This window comes from Magnolia sinica, chromosome 15 (genome assembly GCF_029962835.1).
Source record: "Magnolia sinica isolate HGM2019 chromosome 15, MsV1, whole genome shotgun sequence".
NCBI classification, from domain to species: domain Eukaryota; kingdom Viridiplantae; phylum Streptophyta; class Magnoliopsida; order Magnoliales; family Magnoliaceae; genus Magnolia; species Magnolia sinica.
Window position 1 is genome coordinate 10222294 of NC_080587.1, and position 23696 is coordinate 10245989.

Consider the following 23696-nt stretch of genomic DNA (forward strand, 5'->3'; position numbering starts at 1 on the left):
AATCTGATAAAAGTGATTAACGGCTTGGATGAAACACTTACATCACGGTGGGTCCCACAGAGCCCTGCCCGGACGGATTAGTAGGAAGCAATCCGCGTCCTCGGCTACCCTCGCACCGTGTCCCTAAAATACGCCACTTTTGATGAGAGAAAAAAACGGCGCTTCCTCCATCAGGACCGTACAATAGTTCTTCTATAACAGGGTATGTAAGGACCACATTGATGAATGGCCCAAATCCAATCCGTCCATTAGGTGTTCCCTATAAACTTCACACTATATACTAATAATCATCATGATCCATAATGAATTTTGATCACACCACGGGGAGCATTTTGGATGGGGATACTCACCGTTAAAACATTCCAGATTATGTGAGGCCCACCATATTTACTATACGCCATCTTGTTCATTCAGAATAATGGAACTGACAGGATGAAGGTACAATCCAAAAATAAGACCATTTCAAAACTACAGTTGACCACACGGCCCCACACCTCTTGATTTTAGAGGTTTTAGAAATGAATGATGTGGCCCACCTGAGCTTATAATGGAACTGATATTTTGGATCAACGGATAAAATATAGTGTAGAATGTGATGGAAGTATAGGATTTCACGTACACATCACATTGAGCCTCACGCCCGACGTTTTAGATTATGCTTTTTCTACGACCTTTGATGAGAGACCGGCAATGGGAGAAAAAAATTGAAAAAATAAAAAAATAAAAAAATCCAAGAAACCAGAACCGTCTACTGAGCTCTGTAATTTGTACACGTAACATCCACTCCGTTCATCAGGTGAGAAAAATTATTTGAACCGTACATACAAAAGATAAACCCAAATAGAAAGTCATATGGGCACCACCAATGGGAACTATGTAAAATTGCTCCCAAAACCGTTACTTGGCCTGGCCCACCTGAGGTTTTTATAATATTTAATCAGTTCATTTCTGGATCTTCTCTTCATCTGGTGATTGCAACCGATTAACGCATTTAATGAAATATACACACCAAGGTGGCCAAACACACAAACCAAGAGTCCAGATCTTCTGTTATTCGGTAAACAGGGACTCCCTGATTGCTTAATCCTCATTGGTCCACGTCACCACTCACTTAAAAAAAAACTAAAAGAAAAAGGTAATGGATTGGCTACTCCCCCTGCCACCAGCCATTGGCTGGTGGTCAGTGCTCCGTGGGCCCCACCGTGATGTATGTATTTCATCCATGCCGTCCACCTATTTTTATAGATCATTTTATGCTATGAAAAAAGAAACGAGGTATATCTCAATCTCAAGTGGACCACATTACATGAAAAAGTGTTGAATGAACAATGACCATTAAAAATATTTTGGGGGCCATAAAAGTTTTGGATCAAGCTGATATTTATTTTTTCCCTTCATCTGGGTCTTGATGACCTAATCAACAGATTGGATGTCAAATAAACAGTACAGTGGGCCTTAGGAGGATTTTAATGGTGGATATCCAATCATTATTGTTTTCCTGTGGTGTGGTCCACCTAAGATTTATATCCCTAAATTTTTTTGTATAAATCCCTAAAATGATCTCTAAAAAGGGATGAACAGAATGGATGAAACACCTACATCATGGTGGGGCCCACAGACCACCGACCATCAGCCACGGGGCTGGTGTCGGGGGAAGTAGCCAATCCGTCTCCAAAGAAAAATAATACAACTCCGCCTTATCTGCTAGTTTTCCGCAGGACTCGTGTTTAGAAAGCCCTGCTGCTTGCGAGTTGGATGTTTGTCATTTTCGAGAATGAATTGATTACCTGAAAACGGTTGTACAACTCCGTCTTGTCTGCTAGGTTTCAGCTGAGTTGGTAATCTGATCAAGGGAAAAGATGGACCACATAGTGAAAATTAGTCACTGAAAAAATATGTGAAATAAAATCATCAACCGGGCCACGTGGTATTAAGAAAAATAGACGGTTTAAAGAAAACCATGTGAAAATCGTTTATCAGACCTGAAAAGTAGACCAGAATGTATTTTTACGGTGAGATATTCATTCTGGGGCCCATTTCATGGATCGGATCCTACTTTTACATGACACGTGGACTTCTGAGACACGTTGGATATTAAGCTTACCTACAGCCGTGTTGCAGATAAACAATTTGATGCTCCGGTAGAGCGTGACCATCCATACACAGCAGCACAGCTACTGAACAACACAAACGATGTGTCAGTTGTGAATATCGATGACATGATCAGGTGGGCCATACATCTCCATTAGGTGGTGATCAGTTTTCTGGACCTTTGATTAAGTGGGCCAGAAAATAGACGGACAGAAGGAGAACACATCAATGGTCCAGCAATGTGATCTGGAGTAAATGGACGGAGTGGATGTCACACGCATCGCCTGTGGGGCCCGCAGAGATTTTTGTTGGATGGGGTTTTGTATGAAATTTCCGTTCCTGTTTAGAGGGTTGGGATGGTCCAGGTGTGGTTTTTGAGCTAGGAACCATCCATTGCAAGGCCCAACTGAAGAATGATCAAATATCTATGATAAGATCCTAGCCGTTCATCACGAGGTTCCAATATGATGAGCGGCTTGGATCTTCCACACGCCTGGTAAGGTTTCGCGTGTGAAAAGCGGCTGCAAAGAAAACAAATGGATGGTTTCTTTCGTACGTCTATAATCAATTTATCGTATCGCGATATGATCCTGTTTATCGTTTATTTTCACGCGAGAATATGAAAGAGAGGTTGAGAACATCAATGCCAGGATGGTCCAGCTCAAAACGAACGCCTCGTTCACAAAACTAATGGGCGTTTTTATCCAATACCTGGACGCCACGTGGCAGAGGATAGTCTAATATCAACGCCTCTTGTTGTTGGGTAAAACTCGAGTGATTCGCGCGAGAAGAGATGGAAAGGTGAATCGCTTCACACGTGCCAACATGTCCAAGGCGTGCGAGATCCTGACCAATAAATGGCCTATAAATCAGTTAAATCGTCGAGTGGTGGGCCATAATGGTATGTAAAGAAATTCCTTATGTACACGTGTGGCCCACCCTGAAGAGTAACCATATTGGGTTTCTGGAAATAGAATATTCATGTTGGACCCCACCTGATATACGGATCGGATCTGAGACACGTGTGCAAAGGTGGTACGAATAAGATCTTGAATCTCTCCTCGCGCGAATCTCCTATACGATTTCGTTCTTGTTGAGATCGGGAATGTTTTCTTGTCGAAGAACTATTCGGCGGCTGTATTGGAAGTTACCATACAGCTACTTTTTAACCCTAACGTGTAATTGTTCTAAAATATCTAATCGGTGGAAAATGTGGACCACATCATGATGATCACATGGTATGAAAATGAGGCTGAAGTACTCATTGGTTGTCCACCATTTGAACGGATTAATATTCTACACGTGTGCAATTATGGAGGAAATTTGGTTGTATCAGGACTTCTGTCTATGATTATTTATCCTTGATTTTCCCGGCCTGGGGATTCTGAAAAGGTTATCTATTTGATACTCCGTAGCTTACGCTGCTCCATACACAGGCACTCAGAAATTGTATACGTGGCATAATTTAAATAAAATGAAACTTACAAAATTCATATGATGGCCCACGTAATGGTTGGAGATGGTGGACAGATTGATGCCATGCAGGAACAGATCATCAGAAAAGTGGGCCTTTGGATGATAAAAAAACATCACGGTGGCCCTTAGAAAGTTTTCAACGGTGGGTGTCATTATCACTGCAGCTTCCTCTGGTGTGGTCCACTGGAGCTGTGGACCTGTTTCAATTTTATGTACATACCTTAAAATGATCTGAGAAAAGCGATTAACGGCTTGGATAAAACACTTACATCACGGTGGGCCCCACAGAGCCTTGCCCGGACGGATTACCAAAACACCCAAGTTTGTGGGCCCACCATGTTCTAAATGTAAATCCACTCCGTCCAGCTAGATTCATGATTCAGATGAAATGGGATGGGATGTATCTAAACACACACGCGTGTACAAATCAGCTAATGCACACGCCACCACATATGCCAGCGAGACAGACAGATGAAATATCCAAGCCGTCCATCAGAAGATTAAAACAGCACAGATTTACTAATCAAAGAATAAGGTCTGTACATTAGTTATGTGGGTCACAATTAACTGAACAAATGTACGGTTGCAAAAGTCAACCGAACTTTGTAAACTGTTAATTTATTTTTAATATCATGGTACATATAATAAATGAAATGCTGTTATCCTCGATCCTTAAAATGCAAAAAAAAAAAAAAGAAAAAAAAAAGTGATGTCCACGTGATGGATGGCTTGGATATTTCACGTGTTCGCCACGCTGGCATATGTGGTGGCGTGTACATTAGCTGACTTGTACACGCGTGAGAAATTTTAAAATTTTCACGTCGAGAAATTGAAAATAGCGCCCACGTAATATTCGCATTGCATTGCATGAGAGAGAAAGTCGTCCTTCGTTGGATCCGTTAGAAGATGATTGGCATGAAGAGCAGAGGATTTAAGAGAGAGAGAGAGAGAGAGAGAGAGAGAGAGATGTCTACACTCCTCCAGCCCACATACACTGAAACACTTCCAACATACACATAAGCATGCATGCGTGCATTTGTATGTAATTATGATGATGGGTCTCTAGCAGGACCATCCATTAATCATTTCCAGAGTCTTAAGTCCATGAACAGATCTCAAGATCTAGTATTATAGCAATTCTATGGGTGTATGTTGAGCTTTTGAAGATGGAACACCAAAGCCCACAACCCAAAAGACTCTATGAAGTTTGGAAAGGAAGCAATGTATACTCTCTCTCTCTCTCTCTCTCTCTCTCTCTCTCCTTCTACTTCTCTTTCTATATGTTGGGTGGTTTTTTTTTTTTGTGTATATTTTCTTACTTGGGGTGTGGTTGTCTGATCATGAAATGAATTGGGTTTTTCTCTATTTGAATCTCCATATCTGATTTCAAATTTAGCTGGGCTCTTTTTTTTTTTTTTTTGTTTTTGTTTTGTTTAGATGTTCTTGTTTGATCATATATGAATTCCTTTTTTTTGGGGGGAAGGGATATGGGTCTTCCTTGATTTTGCTATTTGTTCATGAACTACATGTGTTTTGGAATGCTGATATATATATATATATAAAGAAATTCGGATGTGCTTGTTTGATAATAAAGTGAATTTAGTTCTCTCGGTATTGTCTAAGGAAATAGAATTTGGATGGGAAGTGACATGGGCTGTCCCTTTAAATAATATAAAAAAAAAAAATCTCATCTGTGAATTCAATATTTTTGGGGAGTGTTTTTTATTTTTTTGTGGTTTATTGTAATTTGCTCATTTGATCAAAAAATGATTTTAGGCTTTTGTTAAAAATCCTCTAAAGGGAATTGAATTTGGAACAAAGGATATTCGATCGTCCTGATTTTATTTTTGGTGTTTCTCTTTTGTGTAAATGAATTCAGTCTTGTTTAATTGGATCCAGTTATTTTTTCCCAAGAGGAATTTGAATGTCGAAAGGAAGCTCTGTCATTTGTTGGTTTTTGTTTGTTCATGTTCTTGATCTTCTCATATTGGTTTTTAATTGGAATGTATATTTGGAACATAAATGAGCTAGATTTTTTCTCAATTGCTCCAAAGGAAATCAAATTCCGCAACGGGATGATTCAGGTCATCTGCATTTTAGTTCTCATGAAATTCGCCTTAATGGGTTTCATTAAATTGGGGTTTTTGCTATTTATTCTCTGGAAAGGAAGCAATTTGGGCCCTTTTTTTTTGGGGGGGGGGGGGGGGGGTGGTTAGCTTGTTAGTACACACCCATGTCAGTACACACACTCCATGTAGCCAGCCCTGCTAGGGATCGATACCAAGACCTCAAGTGTTGAAACAAGGTATCTCCACTCAGTCTGCCAGTTGAGCTATGGATCTGGGTGTAAGCAATTTGGGCCTTTCTGTCTATTCTTCTGCACTCAAGATTCAAACTGGTTGGACCGACGTGAATGTTATTTCCTGAAATGGATTGGGTTTTTATTTCATTTTAGGAAATTTGAGTTCAAAATAGAAATTGGATTTCATTTTTTTCAGAAAAAATTATTCAATTGGCTGTTTTTTTTTTCATTGAGATGTGCTTGTTTTTTCATTATTTGATGTTTTTAAGGAAACTGCATTTGCAAATGAGTCAATGTGTTCTGTTCTGTTCTGTTTATTTTATTTACTTTCTGTTTTTAATTTTGGATGTGCTCAAATTGGATTGTTGATGGACAAGGAATGATCCGATGCGAGTATTTAAAACCAACTGGGATTTTTCCATTGCTGATAAGTATCTGGTTTTCCTTCTACTAATTAAATTGGGAAGAGGAGGTCTTAGGCATTTCACAACAACAGCCATTCTGAAAACTGCCCAAGTAGTGGGATAAAACTATAGATTAGTCATATCCCCAAAAACTGGATTGATTAGATGATCCTGACTTCTGCTTAGTGGACATCTGTTCATTGAATTTTGGACTGTTTACTGCCTTTCGATCTTACCATCCATTAGAAATCTACTGATATTCAAGTTATGATCATACTTCCAGCGCAATTCTTGTGTTATAATTCATTGACAGTGGGTCCCATTATTTTGGGGTTTAGACAATCCTAACTTCTGCTTTAGTGGGCATTTCTTTGTTGAACTTGGGATCATTTACTACCTTTTGATTGTAACATTCATTAGAAATGTACTGATATTTCCAGTTACGGTCATACTTCGAGCGCAATTCTTGGGTTATAATCCATCTGCAGCGGGTCCCACTACCTTTCAGGTTCAGACAATCCTAGCTTCTGCTTTAGTGGGCCTTTCTTTGTTGAATTTGAGACTGATACTAGCTTTCGATTGTACAATCCATTAGAAAATCTACCAATATCTTCAAGTTATAGTCATACTTCTAGTGCAATTCTTAGGTTATAATCCACCCATGGTGGGTCCCACTATTTTTCGCGTTTCGATGATCCTGATTTCTGCCTACTGGACATTTCTTTGTTGAATTTTGAACTGTTTACTGCATTTTGATCTTACCATCCATTAGACATCTAATGGTCTTAAGTTATGAGAATACTTCCAGTGCAATCCATTGACAGTGGGTCCCACTATTTTGAGGTTTAGACAATCCTAGCTTCTGCTTTAGTGGGCATTTCTTTGTTGAATTTTGGACCGTTTACTACTTTTCGATTGTACCATCCATTAGAAATACACTGATCTTCCATTTATGGTCATACTTCCACTGCAATTCTTGGATTATAATCCATCCACAGTGGGTCCCACTATTTTCGGTTTAGATTCTGCTTACTGGACATTTCTTTGTTGAATTTTAGACTATTTACTGCCTTTAGATCTTACCATCGATTAGATATCTACTTATCTTTTATTAATAATCCATCCACGATGGGTCCAATATTTGGGTATCTAGACAATCTTAACATCTGCATCAGTGGACAGTTCTTTGTTGCGTTGGACCATTTACTGCCTTTCAATATTACCATCCATTAGATATCTACTGATCTTCGATTTATGATCATACTTCCAGTGCAATTTTTGGTTCATAATCGTTCCAGACTGGACCACACTATCTTGAGTTTAGACAATCCGGGTTCCTGCTTTAATAGACATTTCTTTGCTGAATTTTGGACCGTTCGTTGCCTTTCAACTGTAACATCCATCAGTTATCTTTTGATCTTTAATGCAGTACAATTAACCACTTGCTCTAAAAGCTCGAACTGATAGAGCATGGCAGATTAATCCATTTATCTCATAGCCCAGGCCCCACATCGCATGGGTTAGGATCTCGGCCAAACCCCCCTTGTGGGTCCACATCACATGGGTACCGCCTCACACGAGCCACCCACCCCAAGTGTGTCCTAGCATCCCATAGGCTACCCCACTCGAGCCCTGTGTGAAAATGCCCCTGCATTAATCTTCTAGTGCAATTTTTGGGCTATAATCCATCTACGGTTGGTCCCACTATTTTGGAGCTTAGACAATCCTGACCTCTGCTTGAGAGGACGTTTCTTTGTTGAATTTCAAACTGTTTCTACCTTTTGATTCTACCATCCATTAGATATCTATTTTCATTGCAATTTTTGAGTTATAATCCATTGACATTGGGTCCCACTGTTTTTTGGGTTGGACTAGAGTAGATGCAGCATGTACGGTGTGGGTGCCTCCCCTGCACCATGATTGTGGTGTAATGGATCTCTAAAAGAACTCTATCTGGTAGAAATTACACCATAACTGCTTGAATTCTATTTGAATCGATGATTTGCTACACGCAAAGCTGGTTTGTATTAGTGGAATGGAAGAACAGGATTGATGTAGCCGACCCCAATTAGTTAGGATAAGACTTAGATGATGATGATAATGACAGCTGGTGCATATCGCCGTCCATCAGGTGGGTCACATCATCTGGATGACCTGGTCCAAAAATAAGGCCAGCCAACTCTTCAAGCAGGCTAGACATGTACGTTGAGTATGGACAGTCAGAATTTTTTTAAAAACATCCTCTGTTTCCATACATGTCTGGCCCACCCCAAAGGTGGGCCCCACTTGTTGCATGGGTAGGAAGCACAAAACACACAGAGTAGATGCCATATTTCTGTTTCTAATTCTCTTTCAATTGATCATCAGTGTTGCTCAATACCTTAATACCATAGCATGTCCATGATTTCACTATGAATACTATAAAAACAAACTGAAATGATTATAAATCTTTTCTTCTTCTTCTTCTTCTTCTTCTTATTTTCTTTTTTGGATTTTTCAGAGGTTTTTCTGTGGCGGGAGATTGATATTTGGCCCGGATTTTGCGTCGCTATTTTTGTCCACAGTCCTTATAGCAGGCCCGTCGATAACATTCTGCTTGCGAGTGGTTTCGAGGATCAGAACTTTTGATAGCTTTCTTGGGCTTATTGCATTGGCCATGGCCGTGTTCATAACTATATTGGTTTGTAGACTGTTCTTCATCTCTTGCTAGAGCTTTCCTCCATGTTTTCCATTTCAATCTACTTTGGGTCATTTCATTCAGTTATTCAGTTGAAGAGTATGTTCAAACCAGTCTGAAATGTGTTAATCCAATGCTTCCCATAACACTGATTGATTCTCATAAACATACAATGTGGGGCCCGCTTCTCTGATTGCCTATTTGCTTGTCTGAACAAGCTCAACACATGGGGCCCACTTTTCCAATGATGCAATTTGGCTCATGTGGCAGTAAGTCCATTAGTAGACGAGAGATAGGCAAAAAATGTACCCCAAAAGATGATTGTGACCGTCTGATTGTACGCCTGTTTAATGGATAGGATCCTCTGGTAGGGGAGACATTGGGGCATGTTCAATCCCATGATGTGGCCCACCAGATCAATGACTGCATTAACATAATGTGCTGGGAGCCCTATTATAAGTTATCTGTGCTTGTTTCATACTTAATTCTCGGCAGCATGGATTTCAGGCAGTTAGGAATTTGGATCCAGGAATTTCAATCTAAATCATGTTTCACATGGATTTTAAATCCAACTTGGATAGAAAATTCTCAAGAGGGCTCTTTTGAAGGGATTGTTTGGCAGCTTGGATTTGGATTCTAAAGTTAGAATCCAAATCCAGGATTTTGCACCCCCAACCATTTTCTTGTATTTTAAAAGGGGTCCTTCTGAGAAATTTCAATCCAAGTTAGATTTGAAATCCAATATTCTAGGAGTTCCTAATTACCCAAAATCCATGCTGCTAAATGACCTCTAAAATCCAAGAGAAAAGGTGGGTGCAAAATCCTTGATTTTCAATCCAGTCTAACTGTCCCTGCTTTCTTTTCCTCTCGTGTAAGGCCCCTGTAAGTCAAAATCTAGGCTGCCAAACGCAACTGAATTCAAGATTTGAGTTCTTGAATCAGAATCCAAATCCATGCTGCCAAATGACCCTTGTAAATCTTTTAATTGTTGTCTTTCTATGATTTGATGACTCATATGGGATTTGTGAAGTTCCACTCTGTGCATCTTTATAATTTTGATAATTTTATAGATTAATTAACATGGCAGGCATGTGGAGAAAGAAAAGAGATCACTATCTTCTTTTCAAGAATAACCCTTGAATCCACAAAAAAATAAAAATAAAAATAATATTATTGAGTGAAAATTTCTCGAAATAGTAAAAGTTACTAAAAATAGTAAAATATATCTGAACCTATTCAAGCTTTTAAGTTTCACTTGTATTTTAAAAGGTTGGATTTTGAACCGTAACCTTTCTCTTTTATTTTAAAAGGAGTCCTCTTGAGAATTTTCAATCCAAGTTAGATTTGAAATCTAGGGTTCTGGGAGTTCCTAATTGCCTAAAATCCATGTTACTAAATGACCCTTGAAATCCAAGAGAAAAGGTGAGTGCAAAATCCTTTATTTTCAATCCACTCTATCCCTACTCTCTCCTCCCCTCTTTTAAGGCCCCGTAAGTCAAAATCTAGGCTGCAAAACATAATTCCTCGATTCCATAGGATTAAAAATCTAGGTGGCCAAATGCAACTAAAAGAATGCAAAATTCAAGATTTGAGTTCTTGAGTTAGAATCCAAATCCATGCTGCGAAATGACCCTTATACATCGTTTAATTGTTGTGTCTATGATCCGATGATTCATATGGGATTTGTGAAGTTCCGCTTTGTGCATCTTTATTTTTATGATAATTTCATATACTAATTAACATAGTGGGCATGCGAAAAAAGAAAAGAGATCACTGTATTCTTTTCAAGAATAACCCTTAAATCCACAAAGAAGGAGAAAATAAATTTGATATTATTGAATGAAATTTTCTCGAAATAGTTAAAAAATGCTAAAAAAATATACCTATACTCATTCAAACTTGTAAGCAACTCCTAGATGACTAAAAGAATTGACTCTTGACCACACTCTGGACCACAACCAAAGTCTTAAAACCTTAAAAATAGAAAAAAGAAAAGAAAAAAAGAACTAACTAAAAGCAGCAAGTTTTTTACTGAATGGACCTTGATGCGCGTGCCTAGCTACCCACATTTGTTGGCCATAAAATGATATCGTAAAGCGAGCCAAAGCATGTGTTACCAAGACTTTTTCACCCCCCATGTTCGCAAGTCGAGGGATTAGTCAAAGCTAGTGCATTTACAAGCTGATCTAGTTAAGGCATGATGGGCCTTGCGGTCTGGAGACTTGCACTCGATTCTTCCAATATAAGTGCCTAACAGGTCCACCCATGAGCCTATATTTATGGCATACACACGCTCTTATGTGGGGTAAGGCCAAGGCACACCAACTAATCGTTGTGCCCAATGGTGAAGACTTTTCATCCAGACTTTTCTTCAATCCCCTCATGTAGGATGATCAAAACAAGAACAACAACATATTCGTCCCATAACATGTAAATGGTCATGACTAATAGGGTACTGAGATCCATGGCCCACACTCTCCCTTGACTAATGGTTGTTGTGTCTAATCTCAAGTTCCCAAGGACAACTAGAGGAATCCCTCTCTCTAACCCATTCATATAGTTGATTATGATATTCTGCATACATTAATAAGGCCAATGAATGAATGCATAACTAATAAGAAAGATAAAAGAGTAACACTGATTTTCCAGGGCACAACCCCAACACTAATAAACCTAGGGCCTGTTTGATTTTCCACATCAAAGATACCTTGTAAATGGGTAATAATAATTTACCTAAGTAATTATGGCATTGTTCCCGATGCAGATGCTGATACCCTACCCTTTGAATGCTAAAATTGTCCATGACGGCTTCCAAATGAATGTGGGGTCCACTGTGATGTATGTGGCTTATCCCCACCATTCATCCATTATGTCAGCTGAATTTAGGCACAAGCCCAAAATTGAGGTAGATCCAAAGCTCAAGTGGACCACACCATGGGAAACTATGATGAATCAAAAGCCTATCATTAAATACTTTGTAGGCCCTTAGAGGTTTTGGATCAAGCTGATATTTGTGTTTTCTACTTATCCATGTATGTGTGACTTTATGAATAGTTTAGATGACAAATAAACATCAACGTGGACCCAATGAAAGAAACAACTTTCAATGGCAGATGTTTTGCGAACACTGTTTCCTTTGGTGTGGGCCACTTAAGGCTTGGATCTGCCTCTTTTTTCAGCTCATGGGCCAAAATGTTATGTTAAAACGGATGGACGACACATATATGTCAAATACATTATTATGCGGCACACAAATTTAAGTCAATTTTTTGAGACCAGTTTTCAAGGTAGAAATACAACCAAATTATCAAACAAGCTAAAAATTTATCTATTTACAATGTATCTGCGGTTGAGGTGAAACATCAAACATGCCCCTAGGGTAATTGGCCAGGGCATTGCTCATCAATAGCTTTCAAACGGAATATTATATGCGCAAAATGGATAACTGCTTGCAAAGTAATGGCCATCAGAAGCTCTAGTGCACGTCTACGCCATTTTTTCCTTAGTTCGAGCCTTCTGGCATGATTTCTTTCGTTCCTATCCATCCATAAAGTCATTTGCCACCTGTTCTACATCACTAATTTGTAATTAGCATGAAATTGATTAAATCTTACCTGTTTGGATGAATAATGCAGGATTTGATTTTTCTCTTCATGACATCCAGTAGAGATCCAGGTATAGTTCCCAGGAATTCACGACCACTGGAATCAGTAGAAGCATTTGACATTGAGTCTCCATCAATGGAATGGGATGGAGGCCGGACCCCGCGTTTAAAATTGCCGCGAACAAAAGATTTACAGGTGAATGGTATTACAGTAAGAGTTAAGTACTGCGATACATGCCTACTTTATCGCCCGCCACGCGCTTCTCATTGCTCGATCTGCAACAACTGTGTCCGGAGGTTCGATCACCATTGCCCATGGGTGGGCCAGTGCATTGGACTAGTAAGTTACATTCCTTCAGTATTTTTAATTTCTTATTAAGGGTGTGTTTGGTTGTACCAAATATCATGAAATTCATGATATTTGGTGCAACCAAACACACCTGAAGGAATATTAGTGTTTTTCACGCATCTCTTAACTAATATCTACACCTTCCCTTTTTGATATGTTCACCCTGTCTACTTTCAGTGTGTTAGATTACTACACTTTTTCTACCATTCTAATTCCAAAAGTAGAACAATGAAAAAGACAGTTAACAAGACCAAAATGCAGACAGGAGTTTAATCTCAATGAAGAGATGTGATATCTACTCACATGAGTAGGAATTCAAATCATATTCTCTCCACATTCGAATTGTCGAATGAGAGGTGTGGACCATTCATCAGGTGTGTCACCATGTTTCCACAATGGCTTGTAAATAAGATGACCAGGTCATTAGGTGGGGTGTGAAAGCAATGGATATGGTTGAGCATTGACCATTGGTCCATGTTCAATGTAAATGAGCAGCTGAGGGACCTATATTTTTGGGCCATGGCTCACACCAGTGGGCTCGAATCGATGAACTTCACCGGTCTCTCAAAAAGGTGCCATATTGACATTGATGGCTAGAGTATGATTTGCAATCTAACCCTCACAAAACAAGAGCCCATATTGTCTTGGACCAATCATTCACAAGGGACTTGGCTATTTTATGTTCCCGAGTAGTGTGGAGTGTTCTCTATACGGATTGTCTATGCATCAATAATGAAGATTTAATACAATAATCTTAAGGCATATCTGATTGGGAAGACATTCCCGATGTTGCATTATCGCCGAGGGATGCTAGGTCTTCCGCACTTCACACCTCTAGGATAACCTTTAATGAGACTAGGGTTTTTTCTTATGTGTTGCTGAGGGGACCAAAACATGTATTTATAAGAAAGAGGGCTAGAAAAGCTTACACATCACACTTCTCCCTTCTAGGGTCTCCACACGGTAAGTTTCCATATCCGGCTTAATAACCGTGTATAGGGACTGCGGTTCAAGCATCCCGCCCCAAACCTATTGGCAATGATCACAACTATAGTGGGGCCCACTGAATCACTCAATCTAAATAATCCAACTGTCAGATCTAAACCGATGATCATGTGTGGCCCACCTGATTAGAGTCTTGTAGAGAAAGTGGTGTAGAATTCTAGAAGATTTTTAGAGTGTTCCTGGAAGTTGGGATGATCATCACAGTGCCATCTAACAGTTGATGGAGGGAGTCTAGAACGTTCTTGGGTCTTTACAAGGACGAGGGGTCCTCATCTATAACCATTCTTAGAAACATATGCTTTGGATCTCTAGGCAATAGACAATGCTCTTCCATTCTCTTGTATCTCTCTTGCATCCTAGTGGGTTTGATGCACAACACTTGGTAGAATAGGCTGACTTGTCCATGACAGGACTGTGAGTATGAGGGCAGCAAGGTCTATGCTTGGGGAAGCACTTAGGCTATAACAATATTGTTTTCTTCTATCTTCTAATATCCATTCCCTTGAACAGATCACCTGAATAGAATGGTTGTTGAAGCTAACAGTAAAATATTAATCTATTTGTCGCGTCATTAAAGCCATGCAACATTTTGAATTCATCCAGCAAGAATTTTCCTACAAAATTCCAATGCATTATGCGATATGATTTTCTTCAATTTCTGAAAATTACCCATTAATCTTATCAAGTATACTCTTTTTTTCAGTCATGATCTCATCCATTGGTAATTTTAGGCTAACATACACACTCAACGTTGTGGACGAAACCACTCTGCACATTAAGGGCGCATTTGGATGCTCAATTGAACTGAATTGCATTTCATTCCATTCATTATTGAGGAAATTGATAAAGCGGCAAGTCTGCATTTCAAGTTAGACTCATTAATATTGTTCGTACGAATGCTAGACTCTGGTCGCCTAATCTTTATAGAATTGAATCATTGAGATTCATTTCAATCAACCATCCAAACGCAGGCCAAGTCTTGAATGAAATAATTGTTAATCTTCTCTTTTCAGGTGTGCTAGAATCTTACAGTCTGTATTCCAAACTGATTGCAGCGCAATTATCGGTTCTTCTTCTTATTCATTTTGACATCAACTATCCTATGCATCTATGTCTTCACCTTTTCTTGGGTGAACATTTTGAAAACTTTCCAAAAACAGAAATATGATCAAATGAAATCGAATGGGCCGATGCATGAGGTTTCCCAACAAAAGAATCACGAACCAAAGATATGGTATGCAATGGCGCATGAGGTCCCGTCTGTCGTGCTCATCGTGTACTGTTTCATCACATTCTGGTTCGTGGGTGGGCTCACTGTCTTCCATCTTTATCTCATCTGCACAAATCAGGCAAGCTTCTGTACTTGGATGCACTTATTGATGTTCCAATCTATCAGGAATGCTACTTCGATGCTTAAACTATTATCAAAACATATCCACTGTACATGGACAGTTTGTTTAGTGAGACCATGTGATCAGATAATAACCCCAAAGTTGAGGTGATCAAACTGTTGTAGGAGTCCAATCAGTGGCATGAAAAAGGGATGCTATCCCAAAAAAAAAAAAAAGATCAATGGTCCACATGCCATGGATCGATATGATTTTTGGTCTATAGTATCATTTCATGTAACTCTGTATTATCTAATACGATATTTGGGTGCATTTGTTTGCACCAAATATCAAGAAATTTCATGATGTTTTGTACAACCAAACACACCCTTGATATAATCTTCATGAATCTGTCATTTTTCTCATTGAAATTGGTGAATGTTTTTCACTTGCAACACAGACAACATACGAAAACTTCCGATCTCGATATGATAAGAAGGAGAATCTATATGATAGGGGGATGGTGAAAAACTTCATCGAATTTCTTTTCTCAAAGATTCCACCTTCGATGAATGATTTCCGTTCATGGATAATGGAAGATCCTGTGGAAGTTGAATCGGTTACTCTAAATAGTGGGGGCGACAGCATCAACTTAAAGGAGAGAATCGACATAGAAATGGATGGTGAACTTCCCAACGGTGAGAACATGACTAGTCCAGAGATGATGCAGAATTTGAATTACTGCAATATTGATGGTCATTTGAAGATCGAGGATAGGCATGAAGATGGGCATGGCTGTGACGGATATCATCAATTTTATTTTTCAATCAATCAAGAACCAAGAACCTCTGATCAGGGCCCCACAGCCGGAGATGGGACTGTCTTGGATGATGATGTGGATGAAGGAAGCACTTCTAATGGAAAAACAACAACCATTGATCAAGAAATTCACAATCATTAATCATGAGAGGTAACTCACCCTCAAATCTCTATTTTATATTCAGATTCATTCAAACTCATGCACCATGCTATCGAAATCTTAGAAATTCTGCAACCAGCTAATTTTCAAAATCAGCATGTGAAAGCAATTTATTACACATACATGAGCAAACCATTTCTCAAATGAAGGTTCAACTCATATGGAACATTTGGGGTGTGTTTGGATGCTCTATTGAAATGAATTGCAGCTCATTCAAGTCGCTATATAAGAAATGACTGAAGTAGGGTGCAGCCATTTTGTTAAAAATGACAAGTGAATGGAACCCGTTTCAAGTTGGAAATTTCAATTTGTGGGCTAGCCCCACTTTATTGAAATGAAATCATTGCAATTCAATTCAATGGAACATCCAAATGCAGCACCACTTTCTGCATCATGACATTAACTGAAGAGAAAAGAACTCAATGAAGAAATTAAGGGCCTGTTTGGGTGTACCTCAGAATGCAAACTAAACAGAACAGGCATTAAGTCCATGCCCATTTTGTGCAAGTGGAACCTTTTGTACCATCTTGCAAAATGAAGATAGTAGGATGTGCAAAATGCCCCTGTCAGCAAAATGCATCCCAAGATGAGAATGCATTTTATGGACAATCCAAACAGGCCCAGACATGCAATTACTACTACTTACGGATACCATTTGAACTGTCTCCAAACATGCAACATGGATACCATCGTATGGTAGAGAACTAGAACTATGATTAGGCCATTGACGACTCCTATGCTAAAAACCATGCATGGGTACACAGCAGCATATAATACTTTCTCTTTATTTCAGTTACTTAGAAACTGTTTGGGTGATAATAAAAAATCATTCCAACTCATTTTTATGGAATTATACCAGACATGACCACAGGAATGTCATGCCATGTCTGGATTTTTTCACTAATTCACAACAAATAATAACCAACAGTTCAAAACTTTTGTGGCCCACCTGAAGGGTGAATAGCCTTGTTTTTGTCTCAAGCTGTGATCACGGAATGGTCCACCTAATGGAAGGTTTGGACCATTCCCACGTGCGATACATTGTCATGTGTGGGGCTGCCATCTCCAACTCACTTCCGCACAAAAGAGAAAATGGTTGTTTTCCTTGGTATTTGTTTGGGTACTTTTTTAATTGAATACAGACATTGTCACCGGTGATTTGTGCAGAAAAGAGATGGGCTGATTTTTGCCGGTCATCCAAACGGGGCCTAGTGTTGCTATTAAATGTTAAAATTTTTCCAGTAAGCCGATTGGCCACTGTGCTCATTCTTCCTGTTTGGAAACATGGAACAATTATCTGATGGTTATTTCCAAGAGCAGCATTGTGTTGTTTGAATAGCAAAGAAACTAAATGACCGATGTGAGAGGAATATGAGATTTACACTTGCTATCCAAACAAGACCCGAATCCATGTTTCAATAGTGCCCATTGAAATAACAGTTAGATAATTATTACAATTTTCTTTTCTTTTCAATGTTTCTGATGCAGGACATGAAATTCAAATATGATGTGCAAGATTTTCAGGCTTAAGATCACATTAGTTCAGAAACAATTACACAAATTCTATATCCCACACAAAAGTTCAAACATTCAATCAAGGGGAATCTATGCAGGTCTAGACCTACACATGTTAGGGTTGGATCAATAAAAATTATGAACCAAACGATACCCAAAGGAAAGTAAATTCATCCACACATGCACATCAATCTGTCCCTAATAAAAGGGATTCATTGGTTCCAGTCCAAAGAACCCTAGGATTAGAAAAAAGGAGGCAAACAAATTGAAAATAATGCAATCTAGGGTTAGGGTTATGGAAAGTAAGTACGAGAGGGATGAAAGAGGTGGGAAATCTGAACCTGGAGACAGTCCACGCGCGCGGACAGCGGGCCAGACCTGACACACCTGCGTAGGGGCCTGTCCGCACGTGTGAGGGGGCCCCGAATCTAGAAACTAACTCCTTGAGTTGGTCGGCTAGGGGTGGGCTCCAAAACCACCAATTTTTGGGCCAATCCGATATGCGGTTTGTGCGTGGTGCTCCGCTGAAGTTTCAGCCCTCGTGCAGGGCGAGATTTTGGAATTCTACTATAGGGAGAAAAATTGCTGCAATAGAAGACGGATTTGAAGCATAGATGATTGCAGGAGATGAGAAGTATGGATGTTAGAAGATAGGGGCGAACCGGGATAGATGTGGCTTCACACCACACAGTAGTCAGCCCTTCAAGGAATGGAGGGTTTCACACCCAATTAGATTTCCACAACTCAGAAGCTCATAGGAGTAGAAAAACACAAGAATTTTTAATCTTCAATGAATCAAAAAGACTAGAAGGGGTGCCTATTTATAATAAAACCCTATACCCCAAAACTCGTGCCATATGCGCACTATTACTTGGCGATGAAGTAATCAAAAATAACAATTAATCAAAGTAATTTAAACCGTCGATGATACTCTTAATAACAATAATAAGCAAAATTTAAAATACGAGATTAATTAGAATAGTGGGCTATGATCATAAGACCCATGGTAGGCTTTACATGGCTATCGGGTCGACTCCAACGAACCAAAATGCAATCCTCTAACGAAGATGCCCTCCCTAGACATCGTCATCGATCCAGATCGATAGTGGAGCCCTCCTCCTCCTTGCGTACGTGCGTAGTAGGGGCGTGCATGTGCGCGTGATGTCCCCATTAGTTTCCAAGAGACGAGACAAGCCTACATTTCCAAACAAACTAGAACAAGCTTAACTATGGGCGATGGAGAAAGTCCATTATGCCCAATATGTAATGCACTTCTCTGCATTTCCAAACACCATTTCTTTCAAACTGCTTGTGGGCGCCATTTAAAAAAAATAAAAAAATGGAGGAATGCCAATTCGAACACTTTTTACTAAGACCGTTTTGTTGATATTGAAAACAAACGTGGAATCCGTAAGAAATGGAAAACTGTGTTTTCCATAAGGAAACCTTTGTGTTTGTTGCAGTGTAGTTTTCCATGGATTCATGTAGAAATGTGAGAAAGTTAATATTCAAATGATCACCTTATTCCTTTCAGCATTTTGAAATTAATTCATCCGACTTTTTTTTCAAAGACATTGATTTCTATATGCTTTATGGAAAGGTTTGAAACTTAAAATGGATTCCAGTCTTTTCTTTTCCATAGATTGGAAAAGTAGGCTTCCGCACGATTCTCTTTCAGTTCCAATGTATTCCATAAAAACAAACATGCCTGAATCCTTCTCATTGAATTCTCTTTCACAGGTCTATCCATGAACTATCCTATATGAGCGCAAGATGATTTCCAATGCAATGCTGGATTTTTTAGTTCGACAAACACCCATTTGACCATATAGATTGAGGAGTCTTAAGTTGGCTCCTGAAAGCATCTTGACATCGAAATGTAAGTGCAGTGATGATATTCATACTGAATATATATATATATATATATAAAAGAACATTCAAAGTCGTATCTTTATTCAGTTTAGAGATTTAATCTTGCATTTGCTAGAACTAGGGAACAGGCGCATGCATTGCACGTTTATATGTCTAGTAATCTGCATGGCGTGCGAACATCCATCGAACTAAAGTGTGTGGTTCCAAAAGTGTGATGTGGTTTTTGGGCTGCAATGATTCTATTTTTTTGTGTAGAAATCTAGAGTTTTAATGATTTTTATTTTTATTTTTTGGATTTTTACTGCAAAACTCCTCAGAAATTTGCATTTTACCAAACAATGCCCGAACAAAATGAAAATCCAGGGAGGAAGATGCTTGTTGAGTGGTGAAAGCACCAAAATGCTCTCAGTTGTTTTTTTTTTTTTCCCTGTAAAAGGTGTTTTAGTCGAGAATTGTGGAGTCCACGTGGTATGTGTATAACATCCGATATGTCTAACATGCGAAACCGAGTATGGTATTCATACTAATTAAAAAAAATGTGTTTGATCGAATCACCAGACGGGCCACACATCTATTCAGATGTTTTTGAGTGGTGTATTACTATAGTTAGGGAAATTCGAATGCGTTTCACATGGTAATTGTCCATTTGGATGTATTGTTTTGTTTTCCTAGAGAAACATGTCATTTGCTTTCCTTTAAAGGGAATGTCTCAACTAGTTGCAGATGAGAAAACCATGCAACTATTTATGTGGGGCCTACTGTGGTGTGTCTATGGCAACAAACCCACAGTAGTCTCCAACCATGAAAATGGGATGCTCCAAAAATCAAGTCTATCGAACAATTCAGTGGGCCACCTCATGAATTTGGAAGTTTTTGGATAATGGTTCATTTCTTTCTTTGTTGTGGCCCATCTGATTTTAGTAGCATCCCATTTTGGACAACCACATTTGAAGGGTTGGATGCCATACACACCACAGTGGGCCCCACACTGCTAGTTGCATGGTTTTCTCGTTGACGGTCCAGCATCCATTTTGTTCCATGGATGAATCATACAATGCTCGGGCTGAAATTTTTTACAGTGCTTTCAGCCTATTGGTTTGTAGTACAGGTGGGGCCAGTGGTTCTGTGATCTGGACCATTTTAATATTCTTTGGAAGCCTCCTCTGGTTTGATTCTTGAACCTTAAAAATGGGAGGGTGAAATCTTGTTGGCTTTTCTGGATGGGCCATGCACCAAAAATCTCCCAGATGGAGGAATCCTGACCCTTAGGTGGGTTGGGCCCATCTGAAATCTGATGCTTTATTCTCATTACCGAAGGAATGTATCTATGCATTTTGGTATGTTAAAATTTTGAATTCTACAAATCAATGGTGTGTGTGTTATTTTTAGTATTCCGTATCGACTTCAAGAGACCTATGGAACCAAAGTGACCTCGCAAGAAGGCTCTTTGATTTCTTTTATTTATTTATTTATTTTTAGTCTTGTGTTTGGATGGAGGAGAACAGAAACATGGATATGGAAAAGCGACCTGGAATCCTCAAGAAATAGAATCCATGGTGTTTGGGCATGATTTGGGCAGTCCCAGATGAATGGTGTAGATAAGGCCGTGTGACATAGATGATATCCGTGTCGTGGGCAAGATCTGGGCAGTCCCAGCTCACTTCTGAGTAAATCTACGAAGGGGCGTGCTGGGCACGTGATTTCGTGATAAGAGCGCATTCAGTAAAAGACCGCTGCTTTACAGCTAGCGATATCATCAGCGCGCATTAGGTGTTTGGGCATGATCTGGGCAGTCCCAGCTCACTTCTGAGTAAATCTCCCAAGGGGCGTGCTGGGCATGTGATTTCATGAAAAGAGCACATTCAGTAAAAGGCGAACACGATTAAGAGGAGGTAACCGCTACTTTATAGCTAGCGATATCATAAATTGTCATGTAGGCAACAATTATTCTCACAACTACATCAGGAGCTCTAAAAATAGCAAAAGCCCAAATCTATTGACTTGAGCGTTATATAGGTGCTTAAGGCTCCTTCAGGCCTACCTCATTACCACAACACATATATAAGGCGACTGCTTGGAAGCAAGCTACTAGTGCCTATCGGCAAGAACTAGGTGTTGGCTTGGTTAGTAGTGCCCGCCCATTTTGTCTCGCCCACCTGTCGGCCTCTTTTGAAGAATTCATGGCCCCGCAGGTCAGGCGGACGAAGGCGCAGAGAAAGGGATCCACAACAATAACAAGTCAATCAAACAATCGGCATCAAGTTGTTTATCTAGCCTTTTATCCTTAGTCTCCAAGAGTAGTTTATCCACTTAGCTTTAGTTGTAATTTCCTTCCATCTAAGCCCGTGTGCCGGACCTAAAAGAAGGCCTTAGTTATAGGAATCATCCACCTACACTCGTACACTGGGTTGACAGTAGATTGTAATATTCAATATTGATCAATCCTTGGTCATCAACACACTACTCCACGAAGCACTTTGATGCTCTCAGTCAAGTCAGTGATTCCAACTTTAATAGTAAGTTTTCTCTTCTCTGCATTCATTTCTAACTTATTTTCGTTCAATCACATAGTTGTTGCACCTTTGAAAGACCCTGGTTTGTAAAGGCAAAAGGGACTCACTGGAGGAGCATCATTGACCTCTGCAAATTGCCTAATATTGCACTCGACAGTTGGCTCAATATACTGCAGGTCGTATTCCCGACCAAGCATTGCTCTATCTCGACGCTAGGGGTCGGTTTTGGTTTGAATCGAACACAATCGATTATGGCACGTCCGCATCTTCACACATGCATCACGTGGCCAACTTCTAGACCAACACCATTTTTGGCACACCTAGTGGGACTTCCGTGCAATTGTTATTCAAGCAATTTGATAAAATGGGCCGTCGATCCACTCAAAATAGTGGAAGCGTTGATGAACAAGAACCGCATCGTGCCCCAGAAGCATTTCAGATGGAGGCCTAGGGATCTAGAATCAGGGCCTTCAGTGATTCCAAAGGCTGGATCATCATCACCCAACAATCTTTACCTGGAACATGTCATTGGGGCAATTAGCAACTTGCTACCCAACAATCTTTACCTGGAACATGTCACTGGGGCAATTAGCAATATGCAAGCAAGTTTGCAACAATTGATTGAGCAATCAAGGTCTCATGTCGAGTCTGTCAACCAGATTCTGGGATTTCTAACGAGAGATTTCCCAATGTATGACAACACAATATGGAGGTTCCCTCTTCGGAAACGTTCCACAGGAATTACCGATTCCATCTTCACAGAATGTTGGGTTGGGATCAAGGCCAAGTCATCCAAAATATGTCCCCCTAGGCTGGTACTAGGAGAAATGGTCGAATTGGCCGACTGAACAAATATGAGGGAAATATTGGCGGATCCCTTGCCGGACAATTCATGCCGAACAATGAAGCACTTGGAGGGCATGGTTGCAATAGCCAACCAAACAAATATAAGGGAAATATTGACATACCCGCTGTGGGATAGTTCATGCCGAACAATCAAGCACTTAGGGGTAGGGTCCTTTTATACCATCACCTCAAGCAGCTAACCTAGCATCCCAAGACCCCAAAGTGGCAATTTTTCCTTAGCCAATAGGCCGAGAAGAATTGGTTAATTTAATACAAGAGGTTACCGACCAAACCCATGATCATCAGACCAATCAGTCAACATACCGTAAGCCTTATCCTGGTTGGGTCAATAGACTTGTTGATATACCAAGAGGCTATATTTTACTTTATTTTCAGGAAAATCAAGCCAATCTACTTCAGAGCATATTGGTCATTTTACCATGCAATGTGGTAAATATTCTAATAATGAATATATAAAACTAAAATGGTTTGCAAATTCCTTGACCGATATTGTTTTCTCGTGGTATATCAGTTTACCTCCAAATTTAGTGCATACCTGGCAAGATATGGAAAAAAAAAAAAAAAAAAAATGTTTCATTTTCACTTCTTTGGAACAAAGCGTGAGTTATCTTTAGCCGATTTGTCTCGCTTAAGACAATTACCTAATGATATTGCTGAGAGTTATATTGCTCAATTCAAGAGAGCAAGAAATAAATGTGGAATCTTCGTGTCGGC

General features: G+C 39.6%; 1 protein-coding gene across 1 annotated transcript; it reads left to right on the plus strand.

Annotated features, from left to right (window-relative positions):
- The first annotated feature begins 4260 nt into the window (after nucleotides 1–4260).
- LOC131227881 (probable protein S-acyltransferase 1) lies at nucleotides 4261–19638 on the plus strand. The gene is made up of 6 exons (XM_058223708.1): nucleotides 4261–4790; nucleotides 8774–8953; nucleotides 12586–12894; nucleotides 14964–15257; nucleotides 15697–16206; nucleotides 19471–19638. The coding sequence occupies exons 1-5, from the start codon at nucleotides 4734–4736 to the stop codon at nucleotides 16195–16197; spliced, it is 1341 nt and encodes a 446-aa protein (XP_058079691.1). The 5' UTR covers nucleotides 4261–4733; the 3' UTR covers nucleotides 16198–16206; nucleotides 19471–19638.
- The last annotated feature ends 4058 nt before the right edge of the window (nucleotides 19639–23696 follow it).